At 36.9% G+C, this 26,397-nt stretch overlaps 1 protein-coding gene across 16 annotated transcripts in view; it reads left to right on the forward strand.

Moving 5' to 3' along the window:
* MCTP1 (multiple C2 and transmembrane domain containing 1) overlaps nucleotides 1-26,397 on the forward strand; it is a 595,101-nt gene that overhangs the window by 251,340 nt on the left and 317,364 nt on the right. For all 16 annotated transcript variants that reach the window (XM_007978702.3, XM_007978722.3, XM_007978744.3 and 13 more), the window contains exon 2: nucleotides 24,299-24,413. In XM_007978702.3, coding sequence (XP_007976893.1) covers nucleotides 24,299-24,413 — 115 coding nt within the window. The remainder of the gene's footprint in view (nucleotides 1-24,298; nucleotides 24,414-26,397) is intronic.

Raw genomic sequence — 26,397 nt, forward strand, 5'->3', positions numbered from 1 at the left:
TTAAAATTTCTTTTTTTTTTTTTTTCCTGAGACAGAGTCATAGTCACCAAGGCTGGAGTGCAGTGGCACAATCTCAGCTCGCTGAAACGTTCTGCTCCCAGATTCAAGTGATTCTGGTGTCTCAGCCTCGCAAGTATCTGGAATTACAAGTGTGAACCACCATGCCTGGCTAATTTTTTCATTTATTTAGTAGAGACAGGGTTTCACCATGTTGGCCAGGCTTGTCTGGAACTCCTGACCTCAGGTGGTCTGCCCACCATGGCCTCCCAAAGTGCTGGGATTACAGGCATGCGCCATCGTGCCCAGCCTTCTTTAAAATTTCTGTTAGAAGCAGAACAATTTCAGCAGGTAGGGAGGGACCTCACATGCCAAGATGAATTGTATATTTTTCTATAATTAATTAGATGAAGCTCCCTCAGTGAATACTGGTTACTAAGAAACATTTGACAATCTTACAGTAGCCGTTTAATGCTGTTATGAAGAAATTTTAAAAAATTAGCAGTGACACCTAATGTTGTCTACTCATGTGATAGTCCTCAAGTTCTGGCAGTTTAGATCTTTTTTTTTCTGTTTCTTTCTCTTTTTTTTTTGCAAGCAGTACTGAGAAGACTCGTAAACTCCTGTTCACTTTGTTCTAGTGATGTCTTTGGAATACTTAAACAATATCAGTTAACTGAATAAGCTAAGCATTTATTTGCATTATATTTGCTTAGCTTCTACAGTCAACTTTTGATAATTTCTGGGACTTACATTTTATCTATAGCAGATCCTGCTTTCACATTTATTAATTCAATAGATGTTATTTATGTATGGAAAACCCTCGTGAAATACCTTTCTCTATCACAGACTTGTTTACTGAGTAAATCAAATTAATACTCGTCTTGTGGTACTGATATTTTAGAATTTTAAATCTCAGAAACAAGCATACAAGCATATTTCAAAAGGAGTTACAAATGTATTTTTGATTTGTTGGCCTTCTTTAATCATTATTATTTATGCCTCAGCCCACAACCCCCTTTCCCCACTGTAAGTATGAAAAATTAATGACATGCTTTTCTCACACAATTGAACTCAGGTGAGAGCATTTCAATTAATGGGTGAAGAGTTCTAAAGAGCTGCGAATATGAAGAAATCTCAATATTTATCCCTGAAAACCACTTGCAACAACTGTCCAGAACTTTTCTCCTTTAAAGCACTTCCTTTATGAATGTGTCTTAAAGTCTCAGATACTAATCTATCTTTCAAACCATCAAATTTGGGTTCTTATCTATAATTAGACTGTCATTTTGAAAGTACAAAGGCAAGGTCTAAATATGTCATTTTTACCATAGGATACTAAGTGTTTCACACGTATTATTCTGTTTAATCTTCACAAAAATTCTGTTAGGTATGTGCTATTTTTATCCCCATTTTAAGAGTGAGAACCCAAGCTACTGAGTGATGGATTTGAAGAGAGAGAGAGAAAAAAAATCTATCAGAGCCTGCTTTCTTTTCTTTTGAAAGCAAGAAGGAAATGTGGAAGTATTATAGATTAGCCTTCTTTACTACAGATGAGGAATTGAGGCTCGGGGAGGTAAGTTATTTGCTTAGGCAGTAAAGTTAGTTTTATGAAGGTGATGAAAGAAAATCTCAAGCCTTTTGACTTACTGCCTAATGTGTGGTCACTGGTGACCACGTCTTTCTCAAAGCTACCTGGAGTTAAAAAGGTTTTATCAGCAGTACTAGAGAATTATTTTGGTTAAACGTAAACACTGTTTACATGTGTCCCTTAAATACCTCACCTTCAGTTTTTTCATCTGTGAAATGGGGAAGGGAAAAGAGATGGTGAAGAGGGTTAGGCTCATTTATCACTAATACACCTTCCATGACGTAGTTTGTCAGGTTTTTCTGGTTATTCTTTTCCTCTCCATCCACTGAACTCTGTGAAAGGAAATCAGTACACACAGCGCACACTTGAGGATGGGGAGTGGCGCGCTCTCCCCTTGAGGAGGAGCATCTAGACCAATTATTTTGAATTCTTCTACACCATAGATTTGTTTGTTATTCCCCATTTACTTATTTATGTATTCAAATAATTTGTTTATATTGGTATAGTATCATAGATATATATTTTATTCTTTGGGTTGTGATCCAATACTATGTTATTTATTTTGTTTCTTGGAAACTTTGTAGTAACTTCTCCAACCAGAATTTACAAAAATGGTAAATAATGAAAACAAATCACAATATTCACTGACGGATATTTTGTGCCAGGCTCCATGATTAATTCCATGTTCATGCTTTAGTTATACCTGGAAGGAATAACTTGCTATTTGCACAATTGAGTGTATGAGATCCTACTCCATCCACAGCTGTGCACCTGTGACCATGAGATTGTTCGAATGTTTGAGGAATAAAATACACGCGAGTTTTGTTTAAACTCATATGTAAATGAGAATGGCACACTGGCATGCTGTGCCCCATATAATGGTATTTGTAGAATCAAAGCAAGTTTCTGAAACTCTATTCCATAGTATGTTTAATATGGTCATCAAAGGATGGAAACAGCAGAGAATAAGTAGGTTGTTGTTGTTGTTGTTTGGCTTTTGCTTTTGTTTCTGTTTTTTGAGACAGTTTCGCTCTTGTTGCCCAGGCTGGAGTGCAATGGCGCGAACTCGGCTCACTGCAACCGCCGCCTCCTGGGTTCAAGCGATTCTCCCTCAGCCTCAGCCTCCCAAGTAGCTGGGATTGTAGGCACCTGCCACTATGCCCAGCTAATTTTCTATATTTTTAGTAGAGATGGGGTTTCACTATGTTTTCCAGGCTGGTCTTGAACTCCTGACCTCAGATGATCCACCTGTCTTGGCCTCCCAAAGTGCTGGGATTATAGGTGTTAGCCACCGCACCTGGCCATTGTTATTTTTTATTTTAAAATCTTAACATTATTAGAACAATATATACTACACATCTACAGAAAATTGGAAAACTTTTAAAAAGTATGAAGAAAATAAAATTGCCCTTGATTTCATTGTTATATAATAGCTCTTGTTAACATGTTGTTATATTTCCTTCATGTCTTTTTGGCAATGCATAGGTAGATTTAACCTGGTTAATATTATATATGCAGTTTTGCGTGCTACTTTTCACCTCATTGCTTTTTCCTAAGCATTTGCCCACATCATTCAAAATGCTCCATAAGAACCATTTTAAATGTCTCAGTGAACAGTTAAAGAAATATTTCCAGAATGGAATTGACAGAACTTGATGGCTACGCCCTGGGGGTCCAGGTGTAGTTGATGTGGGGCTTTCTAGTCTAGGTGTATGATCATTCCAAAAGATGCTTCAAACCCAAATTCAGAACAAAAGGAAGAGGCAGGTTGAAGGAGGTGAGGACTTCTCCTTTACTACCATAAAACTCCTGTTGTCATGTTTTTCCATGTTGGCATTTAAACTTCACATACAAAACTGTTTCTATGATAGTCTTTGAAGACAGAGTATATCCAAACATCTTTCTGTGTTTTCTGTAATATTAATTTGTGCTGGGTATCCAATATGGGATTCAAAAATGAGTGAGGGAATGAGTGAAATAATGAAATGCTGGATGAGGGTAGGGTAAGCTTGAATATGGGAAGGAGTGTGTGAGGTTGGAAATTGATTTCTAAGATTTGCTAATTTTCTGTTCAGAAAAACTACAATCCCCATTGTTTTCTCCGAAGAAAATCAAGTGTTGGAATAAAAGAAGTAGTACATTCATTCTATCTAGATATTTTTGACATTTTTTGAAAGATACCTAATTAATTTTATGGGTAGGATTGATAGGACATTTATATAAAGTTGATATGTGATAGAAACACTAAAATATTCCTTTGGTTCTTTGGTTTTTCCTGAAGTTACCTTAGAAATAAAGATTAGGGTTCTGACGAGGAAACTCAGATACAAAGCAATTTGTAATCCACAGGGAAAAGAGGAACACTATAGAGTTATTCCAAAGGAAGTAGAGATATGTGCCTAAGTCTAAAAAGGAGGCTTCTTTGTTTTGGTTTCATAAGAGCGGATGAGGATCTGTGGTTGCCAGTTTTGTAGACATAAATCTGTAGAAGCAGTAGAAGGATTCTTCAGCAAAATCCCAAATGGTTAGCATCAAGCAAAGCATCTGCTACACAAGCTTCCCTCTTTGAGACTGTTATAATCTCAAAAATTCAAGTATTAAATAAAATATTTTTCCATATATATTGCCCAAATTTTGGAAATAGAACTGGTCTTAATCTATTGAAACATTTGTTAACAGAAGCATTTACGGCAAGGGAGGCAACAGCAATTAACAAGTTAGTGCAATATGCCTATTTCTGACAAGCCTATCCCTCTCAGAGTTGTTTTACTCACTGGTAGCTATGCACTTTTTCATGACATTTGAATTTCTTTGGGGAGAAACAGTATGTTTGGGAACTCACAAAACAGCAAAAGGTCAGATGAGTTAATACAAATAAAATCTATCTTGTTCTCAGGTCCAATAAATATTATTTTGGTAAAATAGGAAAGATAACAGTCATTAAGCAATACAAAAGTACTAAAAGCCTAAGAGTTAACCCAAGCATAATCTGTTATCTTCTTTCTAATATCTGATTAACCATTAATGAACATTAGCAGTATTATATGCATAATATATGATTTGAAAAAAAGCAGGAAGAACCTACTTTGTAAATCACTTAACTCTTTTGTAAATACTTTCAATTATGTTATTTCTTTACATTTTCACAAGTGTATATATATAGATATATTTAAAAATTATACATTCAAGAGGTACATGTGCAGGTTTGTTACATGATTGTATTGTATAATACTGGTGTTTGGGCTTCTAGTGAACCTATCATCCAAATAGTGAACATAGTACCCAATAGGTAGTTTTTCAGCCCTCACTCCCCTTTCTTCCTACATATTTTTGGAGTTCCTGTTGTCTATTGTTCCCATCTACATGACCATGTGTAGTTATTATATCGCTCCCACTTATAAGTGAGAACATGTGGTATGTGGTTTTCTGTTTCTTCATTAGTTCACTTAAGATAATTGCCTCTAGCTGCATCCATGTTGCTGCAAAGAACATGGTTTCATTCTTTTTAAGAGTGCATAGTATTCTGTGTAGTATATGTACACATTTTCCTTATCCAGATCACTGTTGATGGACACTTAGGTTGATTCCATGCCTTTGCTATTGTAAACAGTGCTGTGATAAACATATGAATGCAGGGTTTTTTTAATATATAATTTTTTTCCTTTGGGTAGATGGCCAGTAGTAAGATTGCTAGGTCAAATGGAAGCTTTATTTTTAGTTCTTTGAGAAATTTGTATACTGTTTTCCATAGAGATTGTACTAATTTATATTCCCACCAACAGTGTATGAGTGTTCCCTTTTCTCCACGTCTTTGCCAACATCTGTTATTTTTTGACCTTTTAATAATATTCTGACTGGTGTGAGATGGCATCTCATTGTGATTTTAAATTGCATCTTTGATGATTAGTGATGTTGAGCATTTTTCAAATGGTTATTGATCATTTGTATATCTTCCTTTGAGAAGTATCTGTTCATGTCTTTTGCCCACTTTTTAAATGAGTTATTTATATTTTTCTTGTTGATTTTTTAAAGTTCCTCATAGAGTCTGGATATTAGTCTTTTGTTGGATGCATAAATTGCAAATATTTTCTCCCATTCTGTAGGTTGTCTGTCTACTCTGTTGACTGTTTATTTTGCTGTACAGAAGCTCTTTAGCTTAAGTCCTATTTGTCTATTTTTGGTACCTGTTGCATTTGCTTTTGAAGTCTTCACCTTAAATTCTTTGCATAAGTCAATATCCAGAAGAGATTTTCCTAGGGTTTCTTCTAGGATTTTTCTCGTTTGAGGTTTTCCATTTTAGTCTTTAATCCATCTTAAATAAATTTTTATATATGATGAGAGATAAGGGTCCAGTTTCATTCTTCTGCATGTGGCTAGCCAGTTTTCCCAGCACTATTTATCAAAGAGAGTGTTCTTTCCCCATCGTTTATTTTTGTTGAAATTTTTGCAGATCAGTTGGTTGTGGGTGTGTGGCTTTATTTCTGGGGTTCTCTATTCAGTTACATTGATCTATGTGTCTATTTTTGTAGCAGTGCCGTGGTACTTTGGTTATTACAGCCTCGTAGTATAGTTGGAAGTCATGTAATGTGATACTTCCAGCTTTGTTCTTTTTGCTTAGGATTGCTTTGGATATTCAGGCTCTTTTTGGTTCCATTTACATTTTAGAATTTTTTTTTTCTAATTCCATGAAAAATGACATTGGTAATTTGATAGGAATTGTGTTGAATCTATAGATTGCTTTGGGCAGTATGGTCATTTTAATGATATTGATTCTTCCAAGTCATGAGCATGGAATGTTTTTCCATTCATTTATGTCATCTGTGACTTCTTTCAACAGTGTTTTGTAGTTCTCCTTGTAGGGATCTTTTATCTCTTTGGTTAAATGTATTCCTAGGTATTTTGTTTTTTTTGTGTATGGTTATTGTAAATAGGATTGAATTCTTAATTGAGTTCCCAGCTTGAATATTATTAATGTATAGAAATGCTACTGACTTGTGTACATTGATCTTCTATCCTGAAACTTTACTGAATTCATTTATCAGGTATAGGAACCTTCTGCCAGAATCTTTAGGACTTTCTAACTATAGGATCACATTGTCAGTGAATAGAGATAATTTGGCTTCCTTTTTTTCCTACTTGGATACTTTTTATTTCTTTGTGTTGCCTGATTGCTCTGGCTAGGACTCCTATGTTGAATAGGAGTGGTAAGAGTGGACATCCGTCTTGTTGCAGTTTGTAGGGGAGATGCTTCTAATTGTGCCCATTCAGTGTGATGTTAGCTATGGGTTTGTCGTAAATTTGTTTTATTATTTTAAGGTATGTCTCTTTAATGCCTAGTTTGTTGAGAGTTTTTATTATGGAAAAAATGTTGGATTTTATCACGTGCTTTTTCTCCATCTACTGAGATAATCATATGATTTTTGGTTCTTATTCTGTTTATGTAATGAATCACATTTATTGATTCGTGTATGTGGAAACCATCTTTGCATCCCATAAATAAACCCAAATGGATTGTGATGAATTACCTTTTGTGGTGGTGCTGGATTTGGCTTGCTAATATTTTATTGACAGTGTTGTGTCTATGTTCATTAGGGATATTGACCCATAGTATTTTGTTGTTGTTGTGTCCCTGCCAGATTTTGGTATCAGGATGATACTGGCTTTATAGAATGAATTAGATAGAAATCGCTTCTACTCAGTTTTTTGGAATGGTCTTAGTAAAACTAGTATCAGCTCTTCTTTGAGCGTCTGGTAGAATTCGTCTGGTTCAGGACTTTTATTTGGTTGGTAGATTTTTTTATTACTGATTCTATTTTGTTACTCATTGTTTTGTAAGGGATTTCAATATCTTCCTGGTTCAATCTTGGAAGGTTGTGTTTCCAGGAAATTATCCATTTCCTCTAAATTTTCTAATTTGTGTACATGGAGATGTTCATAATAGTCTCTGAGGAACTTTTGTATTCCATTTGATCTTTTGTAGTTTCAGTTGTAATGTCACCTGGGTCATTTGATATTGTGCTTATTTGAACTTTCTCTCTTTTTTTCTTGGTTACTCTAGCTACTGGTCTATCAATTCTGTTTATCCTTTTGAAGAAGCAACTGTTCATTTTGTTGATCCTTTGCATAATTTTTTGGTCTAAATTTCATTTAGTTCTGCTCTAACCTTTGTTACTGCTTTTCTTCTGCTAACTTTAGGTTTGGTTTGTTCTTGTTTTGCTTGTTTTGGGTGTCATATATTAAGTTGTTAATTGGAGACCTTTGTATCTTTCTGATGTAGGCATTTAGCACTACAAACTTACCTCTTACCACTGCTTTTGCTGTATTCCAGAGGTTCGGGTATGTTTTCTCTATATTTTAATTTGTTTCAAAAAAATTTATTTCCATCTTAACTTCGTTGTTTACCCAAAAGTTCTTCGGAAACAAGACTTTTTAGTTTCCATGTACTTGTGTAGTTTTGAGAGTTCCTCTTGATATTGATTTCTAATTTAATGCCACTGTGGTCCCAGAAGATGCTTGATATGATTTCAGCTATATTGAATTTATTGAGACTTGCTTTATGACCAAGCCTGTGGTCAATTTTTAAAATGTTCCATGCATAGAGAGAATGTATATCCTGTGGTTATTGGGTAGATTATTCTGTAGATGTCTGGTAGATCCACTTGGTCAAAAGTTCAATTTAAGCCTAGAGTTTCTTTGTTAGTTGTCTGCCTCAATGATCTGTCTAGTGCTGTCAGTAGAGTGTTGAAGCCCCCTACTATTATTGTATGGCTGGCTATCTCTTTTCTTAGGTCTAGCAGTATTTGTTTTGTAAATCTGGGTGCTCCGACATTGAGTGCATATATATTCGGGATAGTTAAGTCTTCTTGTTGGAGGAATCTTTTATCATTTTATAATGCCCTTATTTGTCCTTTTGACTGTTGTTGATTTAAAGTCTGTTTTATCTGATACAAGAATAGCAACCACAGTTCTTTACTGTTTTCCATTTGTGTGCTAGATCCTTCATTTTCCCTTTACTTTGAGCCTGTGGATGTCATTCCCCATGAGATGTGCTCTTAAAAGCAACAAAAGATTGGATGTTTGTTGCTGTTGTCCCGTTGGCCACTCTATGTCTGTTTAGTGGAGCAGTTAGGCTGTTTATGTTCAAGGTTAATGTTAACATATGAGATTTTGTTCCTATCACAGTATTGTTAGCTGAGCCTTGTACTTAAGTGTGTTTTTATGATAGCATGTATCATTCTTTCTTTCCATGTTTAGAATTCCTTGACCATTTCTTGTAGGACTGGTCTTGTGGTGATGAATTCCCTTAGTGTTTGCTCATCTGAAAAAGACTTTATTTCTCCTTTGTTTAGGAAACTTAATTTATTTAGCAGGACATGAAATTCTTGGCTGGCATTTTTCTCTTAAAGGAAGCTAAAAGCATGCCTCCAATCTCTTCTGGCTTATAAGGTTTCTACTGAGAAGTCCACTGTTAGTTTGATGGGATTTCCTTTATAGGTAATTTGGCTCTTTTCTCTCACTTCCTTAAAGATTTTTTCTTTCATGTTGACCTTGGAAAATCAGGCAACTCTATGTCTTGGAGGTGGTTATCTTGTGTAGTGTCTCGCAGGTGTTCTCTGAATTTCCTGTATCTGGATATTGACCTCTCTAGCAAGATTAGGAAAATTTTCTTGAAATAATCCCTTAAATAAGTTTTCTGAGTTCCTACTTTTTTCTGTTTTCTCTCTCTTTCTTTCCTTCCTTCCTTCCTTCCTTCCTTCCTTCCTTCCTTCCTTCCTTCCTTCCTTCCTTCCTTCTTTTCTTTCTTTCTTTCGACAGAATCTTGCTTTGTCACCCAGGCTGGAGTGCAGTGGTGCAATCTCGGCTCACTGCAAACTCCGCCTCCCAGGTTCACGCCATTCTCCTGCCTCAGCCTCCTGAGTAGCTGGGACTATAGGTGCCTGCCCCCATGCCTGGCTAAATTTTTTGTATTTTTAGGAGAGATGAGGTTTCACCATGTTAGCCAGGAGGGTCTCTATCTCCTGACCTCATGATCCGCCCACCTTGCCTCCCAAAGTGCTGGGATTACAGGCATGAGCCACCACGCCCGGCCCTGAGTTCCTACATTTTTTCTCTCAGACTGCTATTAAATCATAGATTTGTTTTCTTTACATAATCTCATATTTCTTGAAAGCTTTGTTCATTAAATTTTTTTTTTTATTTTTGTCTGACTCAGATAATTTGAAAGACTGATCTTCAAACTCAGAAATTCACTCTTTGCTTGGTTAGTCTATTGTTAAAGCATATCTTTAGTGAATTTTTCTATTCTAGAGGTTTTTTTTTGTTTGTTTGTTTGTTTGTTTGTTTTTAATGTAGCTATCTTGTTTTTCATATCCTGAATTGTTTTTCTGGCTTCTTTGTGTTGGACTTCTACTTTCTACAGGATATCACTGAGTTTCCTTGCAACCTATATTTTGAGTTCTTTATCTGTTTTTTCAAAGTATTTAATTTGGTTAGGATCCATTGCTGGAGAGTGAGAGTAACCCTTTAGAAGTATCGAGACATTCTGGCTTTTTGTACTGCCAGAGTTTTTGTGCTGATTCCTTCTCATCTGCTTCTTACTTTTGAATTCAACATCATTTGTATGAGACTTTTAAAATATCATTTTTCCCTTGAGGGTTTGACTGTGGTGTATGTTGCATATGATCAATTGACTTATTTTCTGGATACTTGCAGAGAGCTAAGGCTCTATATGTGTCTCTTCATTGTATATAGCTTCTATGCTATGGCTTTTCAGATGCTGCTAGTTGTACTGGTATATTATATGCATGAGTCAACATATGACCTTCTGTGGGGCTGAGAGTGTGGAGTTTCAGGAAGCTTATCTCATGCACTAGTACTAAGCTCTCTAGTAGCAGGGTTTGTGTTTGGTGGTGCAGTTCAGGCTTCAGTCCAGTATATAGCAGTTAAGAGTAGGAGCTGACTTGATGTTAGGTAGGCTGATGTTGAGTGGAAACACCCACCCTGAAGGGGTATTGGCAGGAAGAGATTGTGTTGTGGTGCACTGAAGTCTTGGGGGAAGGTAGTGGAGCATGCATCAGCTCCTCATCTTGAGCCAACAGGAATGTGATCTGCTTCCCTATTCCTTCCCTGTTGCAGGGTTCATGACTTCCAGTTCACAGAGACTTTGTCCTTTGGTTCCCCACTGCAGTGCAGGTGCAGGCCATGGATATACGCCTCTGAGGGCTACCACCAAAATGGGCTCAGGTGAGAACCTCTTCCCCAGGCCAGATCAGGCAACTCTGCAACTTATCTGTCCTCCGTTGCTAGAACGCTGCCTCTCTGTGTAGGGAGTGGGAGTTGGACCCTGCTCTTAGTGTAAGCTGTGCTTGCCAATGTCGGAGCAGGTTGTGGTGTATATTTGTGGAGGATTCGGTGGTGGAGTAACTCAAGGGCAGAGAAACCACATGCAAGGCAGTGGCACCACAAGTGCACAATCAGTATGGCACCTGATATCTAAGTTCAAAGCTGAGGGGAGTGCAAGCATTCTTGTGCAAACTGGCCACCAAGTTCTCTGTCTCCAGGAGGTTCCCAAATCACCACAGATAGCATTGCCCTGAGTCTCAAGGTCAGAGGGGTTCCCCAACAGTCTGGCTGTCAGGAGATTGTCAGAGAGATGAGAGGAGCAGAGAAGCACTCTCCCCAAGCCTTTCCATGGGGTCTGAGTTCCTTGGGAGTCAATCTGTGCCAGATTCTTGCTGCTTTCCTTGTTTGTGCCCCAGCCTCTTCCCATGGGTTCTCCAAGAGGTCCTGGCTCCCTTCCCTCACTTTCCCATTTGGAACTTGTCCATTCACAGTCACTTTGATCTTTCTGAGGAGAACTAGCATCCAATGTCTCTGGTCAGCCATCTTGAGAAAAGAAAAGAAAATTCACAAGGATTTTTTTTTAAAGAAATGGAAAATGAGACTTCTAGAGCTCAAAAATGTTTCCCTATGTCTCACAGCAATTTAATACCATAACTAGGCTTTGTGTCCATGTTTTTGTGCTCTGACCCCTGTAATATTTCCTCTATCTCATAATAGATCTCCTCATCACCTGCCTCTAAATAACCACTTATATTTGAACAATTTCTTACAGTTACAAAACACTTTTACATTTTTTTTTTTTTTTTTTTGAGATGGAGTCTTGCTCTGTTGCCCAGGCCGGAGTGCAGTGGCATGATCTCTGCTCACTACAACATCTGCCTCCAGGATCAAGCAATTCTCCTGCCTCAGCCTCCTGAATACCTGGGATTACAGGTGCACACCACCACACCCGGCTAATTTTTGTATTTTTAGTAGAGACGGGGTTTCACCGTGTTGGTCAGGCTGGTCTCAAACTCCTGACCTCACGATCCACCCAGCTTGGTCTCCCAAAATGCTGGGATTACAGGCATGAGCCACTGTGCCCGGCCTACATATTTTATCTCGTAATCACAACAATGTTTATGAGATATCTATTACCTATTTTAAAGATTAGAAAACACATACCAGAGAGGATAGTATTTTTGGCTGAAGTTAAATAATTGCTATCTCACCTGTGCTTTCTTCAACAAAATTTGTATCTTGCAACACAATGTCTGCTTACATGGTATAATTTAAGAAGAGAGTGGTCCATCTACATAAGACTTAAGAAAAGAGAATTTTAATTGCTTTGGTTCAGGTTATTTTATATACTGTATGTGTAGGCGGAAAGGTTATTAGTGATAATGAAGCAATGCCACACAGAGCAGTCAGTTTAGCAGACAATCCACGGGTGAGTAATCAGTGTTGTGGGAGTCCCAGAAAAGACATTCTGGGAGCACTGAATTTCATACTTTTTTAAACAGCAGTAAATGTTGCCATTTATTGGGTCTGAGTATTTATTGGCCCATTTTGTTTAGTTTGGGCCACTGGGAAACCAAAACCCCAGAATTAAACCTAGGGTTGTAATTCAGCTCAAAAACAAAGTATAGTAAAGCTTTGATATGACCAGGAGATTGGACTTTTCTGCTTTCTGGTAAGCTGAGGGCTAACTTACCAGTATAACCATGCATTCTAGTTTACCTGGGACAGTTTTGTTTCTACCTGTGTACACCATATCATTATTAATAGCACTCTTTTTCACTCTCCAAAGTATCCCATTTTGAATGATCAGTTACATGGTCACCCTAACCGTAGACTTTCTCCCAATTCTTGTTGAAATATTCATTTAAAAAAACATGAAGTTTTTCCTCACTTAGTAGCTGCAGAGCATTAACCTTATTTGGCCTTTGCGTGGTGAGCTAGTCCCTCAGGGGTGCTGAACATGAACATCACACAGAACTGTGGAGGAAGAAGGTGGATGAAGTGATTTCTGTCTGCAGCCTCTCTCTGCAGCTCACTTTCTCTATATTACTGTATTCTGACACTTGTAGATTTCCTGTGTTAACTGGCTGCTCTCTTGATCCTTGGCTTCTTTTGCTCGGTCTCGTTCTTTTCTTATTCTGTTCTCTTGTAAGGGCCAAGGTCTCACTGAAGCTGTCTCAAAGAAGGCCAGATGAGGTAAGAAGGTCAACAGAACCACAGAGATATCCAAGAGTACGGAGCAGTGGACCCTCAGCTCCCAGACGTACTTCAGGCTTTCAGCAGTGAAAGCTCATGGATCTTCACTCTCCTGTCCAATATTGTCATTACTGTGCTTTGGTTGCTTGGTCTGTTACAATGTCACACTCCACCCTCTACTGTATGTAGTTTTCTACCCATACTTCTGCTTAATTATAGCATCTGTTTCCTGACATGAGGTTACGTGTGGCCTTATGACCTCTCCAACTTCTTTATTATGACTCTTCAGCTTAGTAGCCATTGTTAACATTTTCTTCTCTCTGAAATTCATTCCAATCATCTTTGCCTACTAATACTCTCTGCTAAATAACAACCTAGCACCAGCCATCCTGCTTACTGTCTGCCCTTAGTTTAGACACCTAGCTCGTGTCTAATCAGCTATGAGCAAGGGGCAAGGGAGTTGCATTTACTTGGAACCAAGCATAAGCTTTTCTTTCTGTTGGGGCTGTAAATTAGACACCATGGCTGACATACGTAGTGGGGTGTGCCCATTATTTACCACAACTTTTCCTATTCTGTGTGAGGTCTTTAAAGTCACTTAATCAGTTGACTTCCAGCTAATCATAGTGTTTCCTTGACAAATAGATACTTGAGCTTCACTGAAGTTTGAATATCGCTGTGGCTTTTGAGTTCTGTTTTTAAAAATTAGATTTTAAAAAACTTTGATTTTCACTTAATGGAGATTTCACTGTACACATGTTTTCAGTGTCATAGAAAGTAGAAGAGATGACTACGTAGAAACTGATCATGACTAAGTAGAAATCTTCAATGATATCTTTGACAACATTGCTAAATTTTAAAAGTCAAAAATTTAATATCTGTCATGAAGTTTTAACTTTAAGTGGACTTTATTGACAGACAAAGTTAGATCTGCAGTGATCAAGGCCTGAGTGTATGAAACATTTTTGGAATAATGTAACCAATCTACAATCCACTTGGCATGGTAATACTAAGAGCACACCAGGAAATTCCCTGGAAGCCAGGCATACTCTTCCCCCACTGTACAGTGCTACAATAACCCTTCTGCTTTTTATTGTTAATAAGAATGAGATTCTGTTTTATGATATAAATAAGAAAAGTCTGGAAAATCTTTGTGCATAGTTTTCACAAAGACTTGCTTCTATAATTGGCACAAGGATCAAGCTAGGCTGCATATTGAAATTACTTGAGGGACTGTTGGGAAAAAAAATTGATACCAGGTTGGCTCCTACCCTCAGAGTTCCTGAAGTCCAGCCGGAGCTGGACTCAACAAAATGGAGGGAACTGGAGATCATTTTGTTACGTGAAATAACTTTGGCACAGAAAGATAAACTTTACATGTTCCACTTATTTATGGGAGCTAAAAATTAAAACAATGGAGATAGAGAGTAGGATGGTGACCAGAGAATGGGAAGGGTAGTTGGGGATTGAGGGGAAGAAGGGAGGGTTAATGGGTACAAAAAGTAGTTAAAAAGAATGAATAAGACCTACAATTTGCTACCACAACAGGGTGACTGCAGTAAAAAATAATTTAATTGTACATTGTAAAGTAACTAAAGCTATGTAATTAATTGGATTGTTTGTAACACAAAGGGTAAATGCTTGAGGTGCTGACTATCCCATTTAACCTGATGAAATTATAATGCATTGCATGTCTGTATCTAAATATCTCATGAAACCCATAAATATGTACACCTACTATGTACCCACAAAAATTAAAAATTAAAATTAAAAATTTAAAGAATCAACCATGCCAGCTAACAGAGTAACTCCTTTATTTTTTTTCCTGTAATGAAAATCTAAAAAGGTAGGGAGGCATTCCCAGCTTTCATTTTACCAGTACCTTTATATCTTCTGGTGGAAGCTCTCTTTATTTACGTAAAAAGACCTCCCAAGCAGCAGAGCCTAAAGTCACTGGGACCCTTATGTTGATTCCCACACATATTACCCAGGTGTTTCATGATATAAGTAAGAAAAGTCTGGAAAATCTTTGTGCATAGTTTTCACAAAGACTTGCTTCTATAATTGGCACAAGGATCAAGCTAGGCTGCATATTGAAATTACTTGAGGGGCTGTTGGGGAAAAAAAAAAAATTGATATCAGGCTGGGTTCTACCCTCAGAGTTCCTGAAGTCCAGCCGGAGCCACTAGTCTATCTAAAATGAGGTAAAGAGGAGTTGAGCATAAGGAAATTTGGCATCACCATGTATGGTAATGACTCCAGTTCAAGCAAGACAGGAAGGCCTTCTGCAAAAATGGTGGCTTGCTGAGATAGAAGATGTGAATGCTCTGGTCATTAACTACTCATCCGTGATTTTTTTTCTGACTTTCCCATAAGTGACCTGATAAGGCTGTGAATTTATCCTGTGTTATAATCTACAACTTAAAACTTTGCACTTTGCATCTGATTTTGGGCTTTAGCCCCCAAACTTTTGATTATTACGATAGATACGTCTTAATCTTCAAACTGTACCTAGAACTCTGAATTTTAAAGTTTGGGCTTTTTTCATTTGTCTACAGGTGGATATGTAGTTTTTCCAACACCATTTGTTGAAGAGACTGTACTTTCTCCATTGTGTATTCTTGACACTTCTATCAAAACTCAATTGATCATAAATGTATGGGTTTATTTCTGGGCTCTTTGTTTTATTTCATTTGTTAATATGTCTTTTTTTATGTCAGTACCTTGCTGTTTTGATTAGTATCACTTTGTAATAGATTTTGAAATCTGATAGTGTGATGCCTCCAGCTTTGTTCTTTTCACGAAGATGGCTTTGGTCATTCAGGATTGTCTATGGCTTCATACAAATTTTAGATTATTTATTCTATTTCTGTGAATAACGTCATTGGAATTTTGATAGAGATTGCATTGAATCTGTAGATCCCATTGATTAGTATGGACATTTTAACAATACTAATTCTCCTAATCTATGAATATGAACGATCCTTCCTTTCTTGTGTGTCATCTCCAATATCTTTCATCAATGTTCTATAGTTTTCAATATACAGATCTTTCACCTTCTTGATTAATCCACTCCTAAGTATTTTTTATGATATTGTAAATGGGATTGTTATCTTAATTTCTTTTTCAGATAGTTTGTTGTTGGCACATAGAAATACCACTGGTTTTTGTAAGTTGATTTTGTCTTCTGCAACTTTAATGAATTCCATTATCAATTCTAACAGTTTGGGGTGGCTTTTAGGGGTGTGTGTGTGTGTGTGTGTGTGTGTGTATTTGAATGCCTTTCATTTCTTTCTCTTGCATAATTGCCTTGGCTAGGACTTCTAGTAGTATCTAGAATAGGAGTGTTGAAAGTGGGCATCCTTGTCTTGTTTCTGATCTTAGAGGAAAAGCCTTCAACTTTTCAATGTTGAGCATGACGTTAGCTATGGACTTGTCATATAATGTTTACTGGGTTGAGAAACAATCCTTATATAACTAGTTTGTTGAGAACTTTTATCATAAAAGAATGTTGAATTTTATCAATGCTTTTCATGTATCCATTGAGATTATAAGGTGGTTTTTGGCCTTGATTCTGTGAATATGGTGAGCCACATTTATTGATATGCCATATCCATTTTAGACTCTTATTTCACTCTTTATACAAGAATCAACTCAAAATGGATTAAAGACTTAAGCGTAAGACCTGAAGTTGTAAAACTACCAGGAGAAAAAAATCAAGGAAAGCTCTGTGGTCTTGGAAGTGATTTCTTTGATAAGACCCCAAAAGCACAGGCAACAAAAGCAAAAATAGACAAATGGGATTGCATCAAATTGAAAAGCTTCTGCACAACAAAGAAAACAATTAACAGGGAAAAGATCATCCATAGATTAGGACAAAATATTTGCAAATCATACACCAATAAGGGACTAGAGTCCAAGATAGACGAAGAATTCAAACTACTCAATAACATGAAAATAAATAACCCTACTAAAAAAAATGGGCAAAGGACCTGAATAGACATTTATCAAAAGAAGATATGCAAATAGCCAACAGATATATGAAAAAAAACCCTCAATATGTGTAGCCATCAGTGAAGTGCAAATATAAAACCACAATAAGATATCACCTCATACCTGTTAGATTAGCTACTATGAAAAATATGAAAGTTAAGTGTCGACAAGGATGTGAGTAAAAGAGAAACCTTGTACACTGCCGTATTGTAAATTAGCATAGCCACTTTGCAAAACAGTATGGTGTTTCCTCAGAAAACTACAAATAGAATTACCACATAATCCAGCAATCCCACATCTGGATATGTAGCCAATGGAATTGAAACCAATATCTGAAAGAGATGCCTACATTCCCATGTTCGTTGCAGCATTATTCACAGAAACCAAGATATGAAAATGCCCAAAATACCCATTAACAGATGAATGGATTAAAATGTGGAATATATACACAATGAAATACTATTCATCCTTTAAAAAGCAGGAAATTCTGTCATTTGCAACAATGTGGATGAACCTGGAGGACACTATACTAAGTGCAGCCGTCCTCAACCTTTTTGGCACCACGGACCAGTTTCGTAGAAGACAATTTTTCCACAGAGCAGGGAGTGGGGAGGCTGTTTGGGACCATTCAAGTGCCTTACATTTATTGTGCACTTTATTTTGATTATTATTACATTGTAATATGTAATTAAATAATTGAACAACTCACCACAGTGTGGAATCAGTGGGAGCCCTGAGCTTGTTTTCCTGCAGCTAGACGGTCCCACCTGGGGGTGGTGGGAGACAGTGACAGATCATCAGGCATTAGATTCTCATGGAGCACACCACCCAGATCCCTCACATGCGCAGTTCACAATAGGGTTTATGCTCCTATGAGAATCTAATGCCGCTGCTGATCTGACAGGAGGCGGGGCTCGGGCAGTCATGTGAGTGATGGGGAGCAGCTGTAAATTACTGATGAAGCTTCTCTGGCTTGTCTACTGCTCACCTCCTGCTGTGTGGCCTGGGGTTTGGGAACTCAGGCTAAGTGGAATAAGCCAGACTCAGAGAGACAAATACATGATCTCCTCATATGTGGAATATAGAAAACTTAAACTCATAGAAGTAGAGAATAGAATCGTGGTTACCAGAGGTTGCAGGGGTGGGAAGAAGGGGAGATAGATGTGGAAACAGGAGATGTTGATCAAAGGATACAAAGTTTCAGTTAGACAGGAGGAATACATTCTGGTGATCTATTCCACAGCATGATGACTATAGCTAATAATAATGCGTTGTGATTTTCAAAATATTTCAAAATGAGAGAATTTTACATATTTCCACCAAAACAAATGATAAATATTGGAGGTAACGGATGTGTTAATTAGCCTGATTTTCTCATTCTGAAATGTATACATGTAACAAAGCATCCAAATGTATCCATATATATATACAGTTGTTGTCAATTCAAAATAAAATACATATAATTTTGAGTTTATCATTTATTCCTCTTTTAAATGTAGGGCTGTTAGAAAAAGGCAGCCCTCCCCATTGCCTATACCCTTCATAATGTTCTGTCAAAGCAGTCACTGGATTCATCAAAGACTTTACTTTAAAATGGCTCTTTATTGGTAGGAGACTAAGTAGCTGTTTCACCATCTCATGACATTTTAGTGTCTCTCATCCTCTGATGTTAATCTGATAAACCAGGCCAGATGACCACTTCCCTCATTGTCTCTTGCCTGCAACCACTCCTACTATCAATCATTGATTCAAGGAGGCTTTTTAGTGGCAGAACACAGAATCCACACCAGATGATGTAAATGGAAAGGCAGGGCCAGAAGACCAGGGTTAGATATTGAAATACTGTTAGGAAAAATGCCAGTCACATTAAAGTGGCAATGCCTTTGTCACTGCTGCCTGTTGTGTGGCATTCATGATACCAAGAACAGGATACTAAATTTCACCATAGCTTCCCTAGAAGAACTTATACCACACTACCAGAAAATTAGCTCTCCTTGCATACCACTTCTTTTTCATAATGTTCACCTCTATCTGCATTTGTCATAGTATATAAGTGCATTTTCTTAGCAGAACCTACACCACATGGGACGATCCTAGCTGCAAAGACAACAAGGAAATGTAGTTTTTACCTTTTCAGCCTCTTTATTACACAGAATCTAAAGGTTGAAGAGGTTTGAAGTACACATTGGTTTACCCAGTCTGTATTTTCTGCAACAGATGTTCAAAAGTAGAATACTAGGAAATAGCTAGATTACAGCAATTAAAGAAGAGAGATTAATTCCAGGAGCACCTAGTGTTCCCTCCAGTTTATGTCTTGGATATCTAAATGTTTATATGATGCATCATTTGGCTTTAAGAAATCCAGTCTAGAGAAGCAGGAAAAGAAAAGAATGGGCTAGCAGAGAGAAGAGAGGGTAACTTTTATTTGAGTAATATAAAAGACTTCATTAGGGAGGTAGCATTTAAACCTACAAAATGTTAAAGTTTCATGTTCTAGACCTCTTATCGAAGGTGTCTGGCATTTAAAGGTCTGGCATAATAAACCACATTGAAATAATAAATGAAGAATAAGGAGAGGTTAAACATAAAGCACTCCTTGAATGCCCAATTGGCTTTCCTGCCCATAATTCCTCTCACCTAGGATTCCATTTGACAATCATGTCTTTCATTGCTACTCTTTCTCTAATTGACCTCTGAAAATGCAAACGCTCCTGGGAAGAGTTTTAAAAATTAAGCTCTTATCAGTTATTAATGTCTTAGCTCATTCATTTAAAAACATGTACTGAGCACCTACTCCTTGCCAGGAACTCTGCTAAGTGCCAGGGATTTGGAGGGATACACCTGTGAACAAAACAAGCACGGCCTCTGCCTATATGGAGCTTACAGGTTAGCAGGAAGACAGGCCCTAAAAAATAACTGCACAGATCATTAACTTCTTACAGCTGTTCAATTCTGTGAAAGTACCATTTTCTTGGTTACAAAAAGCAGACCACGAGAGCAGACAACTTAGATATATCATTCAGGATATTTAAAATTTCAGAGGTGAACAAAGTTTGTTTTAGAGATTTTAATATATGTGAGCCTAGCACTTCAGATACATATTTCCTAAGATAGCTTTATGTTTGGAAGCTTCATGAACACTTTTTAAAAGATACTTTACAATAAAAAATACACATTTGTTTCTGGCATCCCTCCATAGTCAGCCTGCTGATTTTCTTCTTGGAACCATTATAGTGAGCCTGAGAAGAGATGTCTCTCTAGATCCTCTAAAGTTCTTGATGTTCTTTGATGGAGTTGGGTGATCCCTGGAACTGACACGGTGGTGGCCTGTAGTTGCTTCTCCTCTCATTTCTGCTGTCTGCTATGGGTGTTACCATCCTCCCAGGAGCACAGCTCAAACTTCGGTGTGACTCGCCCACTGGTTCCCACATCTCCCACATCTTGTCAGTTGCAAATTCAGTTGATCGAATCTCCTCAATCTCTCAAATCCATCTTTTGTTTTTGTTACCACTGGTCAGATCAGGCTCTTAAACTGACTTAAAATGACTTAAACTGAACAGTTGTAAATCCTTTTAAATAATTTCTAGATCCATGGGATTTCTCTACTCTCATCCCTCTTACAGAGGGAAAAGGCCAGAGTTTTGTTCATCGCTAAAATCTAAGCATTTGGCCCAGAGCATAAAACATGTAAGGCAGTAAGTGTGTGTTCCCTGGAGCCTGGTTCTATTGTTTCTGTCTTCAGAAGCCTGTGATGGTTTGACGTTGCCTACAGACTGACACCTCCTTAGCTGGGCCTCACTGTACATCAGTCTTCCTTTCCACCTTATTTCTCATGCAATCTAGTGATGCGCTTTTTGGTGACTGCTTACCATTGGGCTCATGTTGATTTTTCCAGAGCATTTTTCCCTGATGCACCCTCCTTCCAAATCTTCACTTGTCAAAGTCCTGCACATATTTTCAGACCCTGCTCCGTGGTTATCTTCATGAGGCCTCCTGAGAGTCTTCTCCCATCATAATTGATCCGCTGTCCTCTCCCAATGACTTCATACCTCCAGTACTTTACAGTCAGTCTTTTATTACAGCTCCTGAGTGGACAGGGTTTGATTTTAAGTGCTCATTTTTATCAATTGGTAATGGCTGCCTGGAGCACTATATTGAGAAGGATTCTAAGGGTATACCTGGGTTCCTCAAGCAGGGTGCCAAAGCAAATTGGGTGCATTACGTGAGTGTAGGAGAAGAGAGAGAACAAACTGCCCATGGATTCACCAACTTTATTTAGATCCCCATTGATGTTTCTACTCAGCTGGATCAGGTGCTGGTAAAGACCTCTTTCTATCCTTGTAGCCTCTAGCATAATTCATTTTCAATTTGAAGCTTAAATACTCTATTCCCTGATTTGAAAGGTTTATAATTTAAAATGACAAATATGACATTTGAGATAGAATGTGGTAATGGAAAAGAAAGATATAAAGCGCTAGTGAAATGGTCCTTGAAGACTGGGTAGGAAGACATGGGAAACAAGAAGGGAAGGCAGCCCTGGTCAAGAGTAAAGAATGAAGATACAAGTTTTTAAAGTGTAAATTCTATTCCGTTAAGTAAAAATGGTCCAGAATTTGTGGAAGAGAAGTGAAGGCTCAGTTTATAATGATAGGCTTGAGTTAGGTTGGTGCAAAAGTAATTGCATTGAAAGTAATGACAGAAACCACAATTGCTTTTGCACCAACCTAGTATATCATGGGAGCTATGAATGCCTTCCTAAGAAGTACGGATATACTCAAGTATGCTGACGTATGATAGATAGTTTTGAACATAATCATGATTGTACATTAGAGTGAACAAATTCACAGTGCCAAGTAGAGTCTACTCCAGAAATATGCAGATGATTGAATGTTAGAAAAATCTGTCAACAAAAGTTCTGTATGATCTTATTAACGTATGCTGAAAATCTATTGATAAAATTCAACTCTGCTTTTTTTTAAGCCCAAATAAATTAAGAGAAGAAAAAGCCTAAGCTTCATAAACGTCATGTTAAATTGTGAAATACTAAAAGGCATGCACATTATAATCAAATCTAATTCAGAAATGTTCATGGTTTTCACCAGTTTTTAACAGTCTTTGGAAGATAACACAATAAGATTTAAAAATAAGCAGTTGAAATATTAGAAAATAAGAGTCAAAAAGGCATTATATACAGATAAATGATTTCTATACACAGACAACCCAAAATATGACTTGAAAAGTGACAGAATATAAAGTCACTTTACAAAATAATGTTTGTCCATTATACTAGAAATAACCTTATCAAAATGGAAATGGCAAAGAATGGTTAAGAGTACTGAATTGTATACTTGAAATTCGCTTCAATGTCTTCACCACAAAACAAAAAACAAAAGGGTAAACAAGTGAGGTGAGAGATGTGTTAACTAACTTGATTGTGGTAATCACTGCCCAAAACATATGTATGTTGAATCATCATGTTGTATATCAGAAAATCATATAATTTTGTCAACTGTGGCTCAATAAAGCTAGAACGTTTTAAAGGGAAAGGTGTATGTATATGTATTGACTAGAAAAGTGCCTATGATGTTTTTCTAGAAGTTGTTCATAATAGACGAAATATGATGCTCTCTTTGTTTAAAACTAGGGAAAACTGAAAGCCCAACCACAAAAAAACAAAGCTATATGTATGTGTATATGTTTTCATAAGACTTTCAAAAGTGTGAAAAATATTTCCCAAATTGTTGTCACTGGTGGCCACAATCAGATGGGTAAGGGAAGAGCAAGACAATCATTTTACTTTTTACTCCTTTGTTGTTTGAAGGCCTGATACAAATGAGTGGTAATAGGAATTAAAAGAAAAAGACAATTGGGAGATGTCATACAGAAATGGAGTGGGGGGGATTTGACAACTATTTGGATGTGGGTGGGAATCAAATGAAGAAGTCAAAGATGACTCAGCGATTTATAGGCTGAGTGACTGAGGGATCATTTATAGAAACAAGGATATCATGAGAAGGTGAAGTGAATTATTTTTTATTGTTACCAGAGGAGAGACAATGAGTTCAGGTTATCAATCAAAGCTGTGCTGCCTCTTGTTTTAAATAATAATTGCTCCAACAGCAAAGCTATTTGCTTTGATCTTAAAACCTCAAAAAAAATGCTGCTTTAATGAGCAAATGTCGGGTATGTGAATTATATACCTTAAAGATTGTTTAAATGCTGCTTTATTATTTCATTTTATGTGAATTATGGAATTAAAAGACTGCTGTCTGTTATTTTACCTCATCCATGCATATTCTAAGACAAAAGGACATTTCCTTTTGAATCAGAAAAAAATTTTAAGAATTTAAATTAATCCCAAACACACAAAGGAAAACTTTCCCATTGTATACAGAATGACAGAGACTAAAAATATGACCTGAAGAATTTTTACTACATGTTTCATTTATGTTGTTTTAATATAGTTATTCCTCTTGTAATTCAATGCCTAGTAAATTATTAAGAGTATATTGTTGCTAAAAATAAATTCTATAGAGGCAGCCTCATAAACATTTTTAGATCTAGGAATGGCTTATGCACTTTTATTCTGTAGAAAGCAGCACTAGAAATTTAGCCCCATTGAGAATATATTTCTTGCAAATATTGCCAAAATGCTAGGTGAATTTATTTCTATATAATTATATTTTATGTTGGGGCTGAAGCTGAAGTGCTTAATTCATAGGTATGAGCTTTTCTGAACAGATAAATGAGTCAACAGTCACCTGAATCAATCATTTTAATTTTAATTTCCGGTTAGGTAGAAGTGAACTGCTCTTGTTCTTATTCTCCGCTCATCATTGATTATGTTTTCACTTCACACAGTATTTCTATGTTCATATTTCTTAGTTGGATTGTGTGGAGACTTCCATGGGAAACGTTTTTATATTCCATTTGTTATCCATAATCTGAGTTAAAACAGGACATTTCTGTAACTGCCATGTTTTTATTTTGAGTCTAGAGAATTTCATAAATTTCAAAACCTTCGGAGAACTAGGTGATTATGAGACTGTATTAAATCAGAAGATTATTTATTTTATTGAGTAATTCTTATAATTAGGGTTAAGCTACATATGGTCCCCCTTTGGAAAAAATAGAACAGAGATAATGAATTTAATATTTTTTATATTTTGTGTTTTCCAGAAAATAAACACTGCTGGAACCAGTAATGCAGAAGTCCCCTTGGCTGATCCCGGAATGTACCAGCTGGACATTACATTAAGAAGGGGTCAAAGTTTAGCTGCTCGAGATCGAGGAGGTAAGAGCATAAGAGCAATATCACCTAGAAGCTTTTTTATGTGTTTATGACAAACTTTGTTTTCCATGTGATTGCTTGAGTTATAAAAAATTAACTAGAATGTAATTTTTAGAAGCTTGAATTCAAAGACACAGTTTGACGCATTACTTGACTCCCATGACCATGGTGGAAGACGTTTTGATGCAAGTTCCAAAACTCTGACTTATTCCTAACCCAGACAGCAAAGTCCCTATCAAACTGCTGATAAATTAGACTCTACATCATATGTAATTACTGACATAATTGGTTACATAAGTGAGGCATACATTTGAAGCCATGTCAGAACTTACCTTTTGGTAGACCTGAAATTCTTTTTGCTACATACATTTGTTCAGTTGAATCTGTTCACATTGCAGGACCCAGGACTAATATCTCTCCAAAACGTAAGAGATTCCTAACAAATGATCTTTTGAGGCCTGGTCAGATCTGGCAGTAGTCTCATGGTGGGTTAAACACATTTTGTAGGTCATGATGAAGGATAAAACAAGGCATAAAACAAGGCAAATGCTCTTAAGTTCCCAGATTCCAAATCCCAAGGCAATCTCCTGATGAACTAGGATAGGCCACATGAGGGATTCCTTGAACCCAGGATAGAGGCAGGACCAAGGATAGACCCTAGATAGGCTGTGTAGCATCCTTTGCACGTTTTGAATGTGAGCACTGCAGGAGGTGGATACGTTGAGGGCGCTGAGAGCCCTCAATTCCAAAGGAGGCTGAGTTTGGGGTAACTCCTCCTGCCAGGAGGAAGGAGAGTCCCCAAGCCTTGCTAACTCATTGTCAGACAACCCTGAGAGTGCTCCTGGCACCATATGATCCTGTTTTATTCCTCCTACCCTATTTGACATCATATGTAGGGAGTAGAAGGAACCAGATTAGGGCTGCAGTTTTAATTTGTCTCCTATATCTAAAGGAATAAAATAGAGAAAAATAATTTAATATAATACTAGAGTATTTTATGACTAGGAACTGTACAAATAATAGATTCAACTGTTAAGTAAAAACTAGTAAATACCAAACATTCTTGTCCAGGTGTGTTGGCTTACACCTGTAATCCCAGCACTTTGGGAGGTCGACATGGGAGGATTACTTGAGGCCAGGAATTTGAGACCAGCCTGGACAACACAGTAAGACCTTGTCTCTACAAAACATTTTAAAAAGTTTAAAAAGACATTCTTAGTGAGGGAATATGTGATTGATGATATTAGAATTTTAAAAGATAGGAGAAGTTTTCAAAATAACTGTCTGGTTTAGTAGCTAAGGACAAGTGTTTATTGATTTGAACTGCCTGTTTCCAAAGAAGATACAATTAAATTAGATAAAGAAAATAATGCAAATAACGAAGTATTATTTTGCTATATTTAGTGTATACAACCTTTTTTTTTTTAGTTTTCAAAGCGCTCTCAGTTATATCATTCGATCTAAAACAGAATTGGACTTGGCAACAGAAAATCAAAATTTTAGTCCTACATAGGCCCCCAACAATTTGAAATGCATATATGTACAATAATTTGTTGTAGCATTGTTTATAATTAGAAAATATTGGCAATAATCTAAATACCCATAAATAGGGGAGTGGTTGAATAAACTATGGCATATCTACAGGGCGGAATACTATGGAGCTGTAAAAATAAATAATGAAAATCTCTAGAAATTGATATGAAAAAATGTACAGGATATATTGTGAAGTTCAAGTAAGCAAAGTACAAAAGAGTATCAACAATATGCAACATTCTATGTAAGAAAGAAATACGTAAGAATTTGTGTGTTGTCTTCTCATTTGTACCAAAACAAATACAGAAATCAAAAGCTAGAAACTAATGAAATTGGTAACATACAGAATGTAGGTAAATAACAGATGGCAAGAATGGGAGATGGGAATGGGATAAAAGGGATGAAGAGGAAATGACATTTATCTGAGTCCATTTTCTTAATTAATTTAAAGTCT

The sequence above is a fragment of the Chlorocebus sabaeus genome, chromosome 4, assembly GCF_047675955.1.
Source record: "Chlorocebus sabaeus isolate Y175 chromosome 4, mChlSab1.0.hap1, whole genome shotgun sequence".
Classification (NCBI taxonomy): domain Eukaryota; kingdom Metazoa; phylum Chordata; class Mammalia; order Primates; family Cercopithecidae; genus Chlorocebus; species Chlorocebus sabaeus.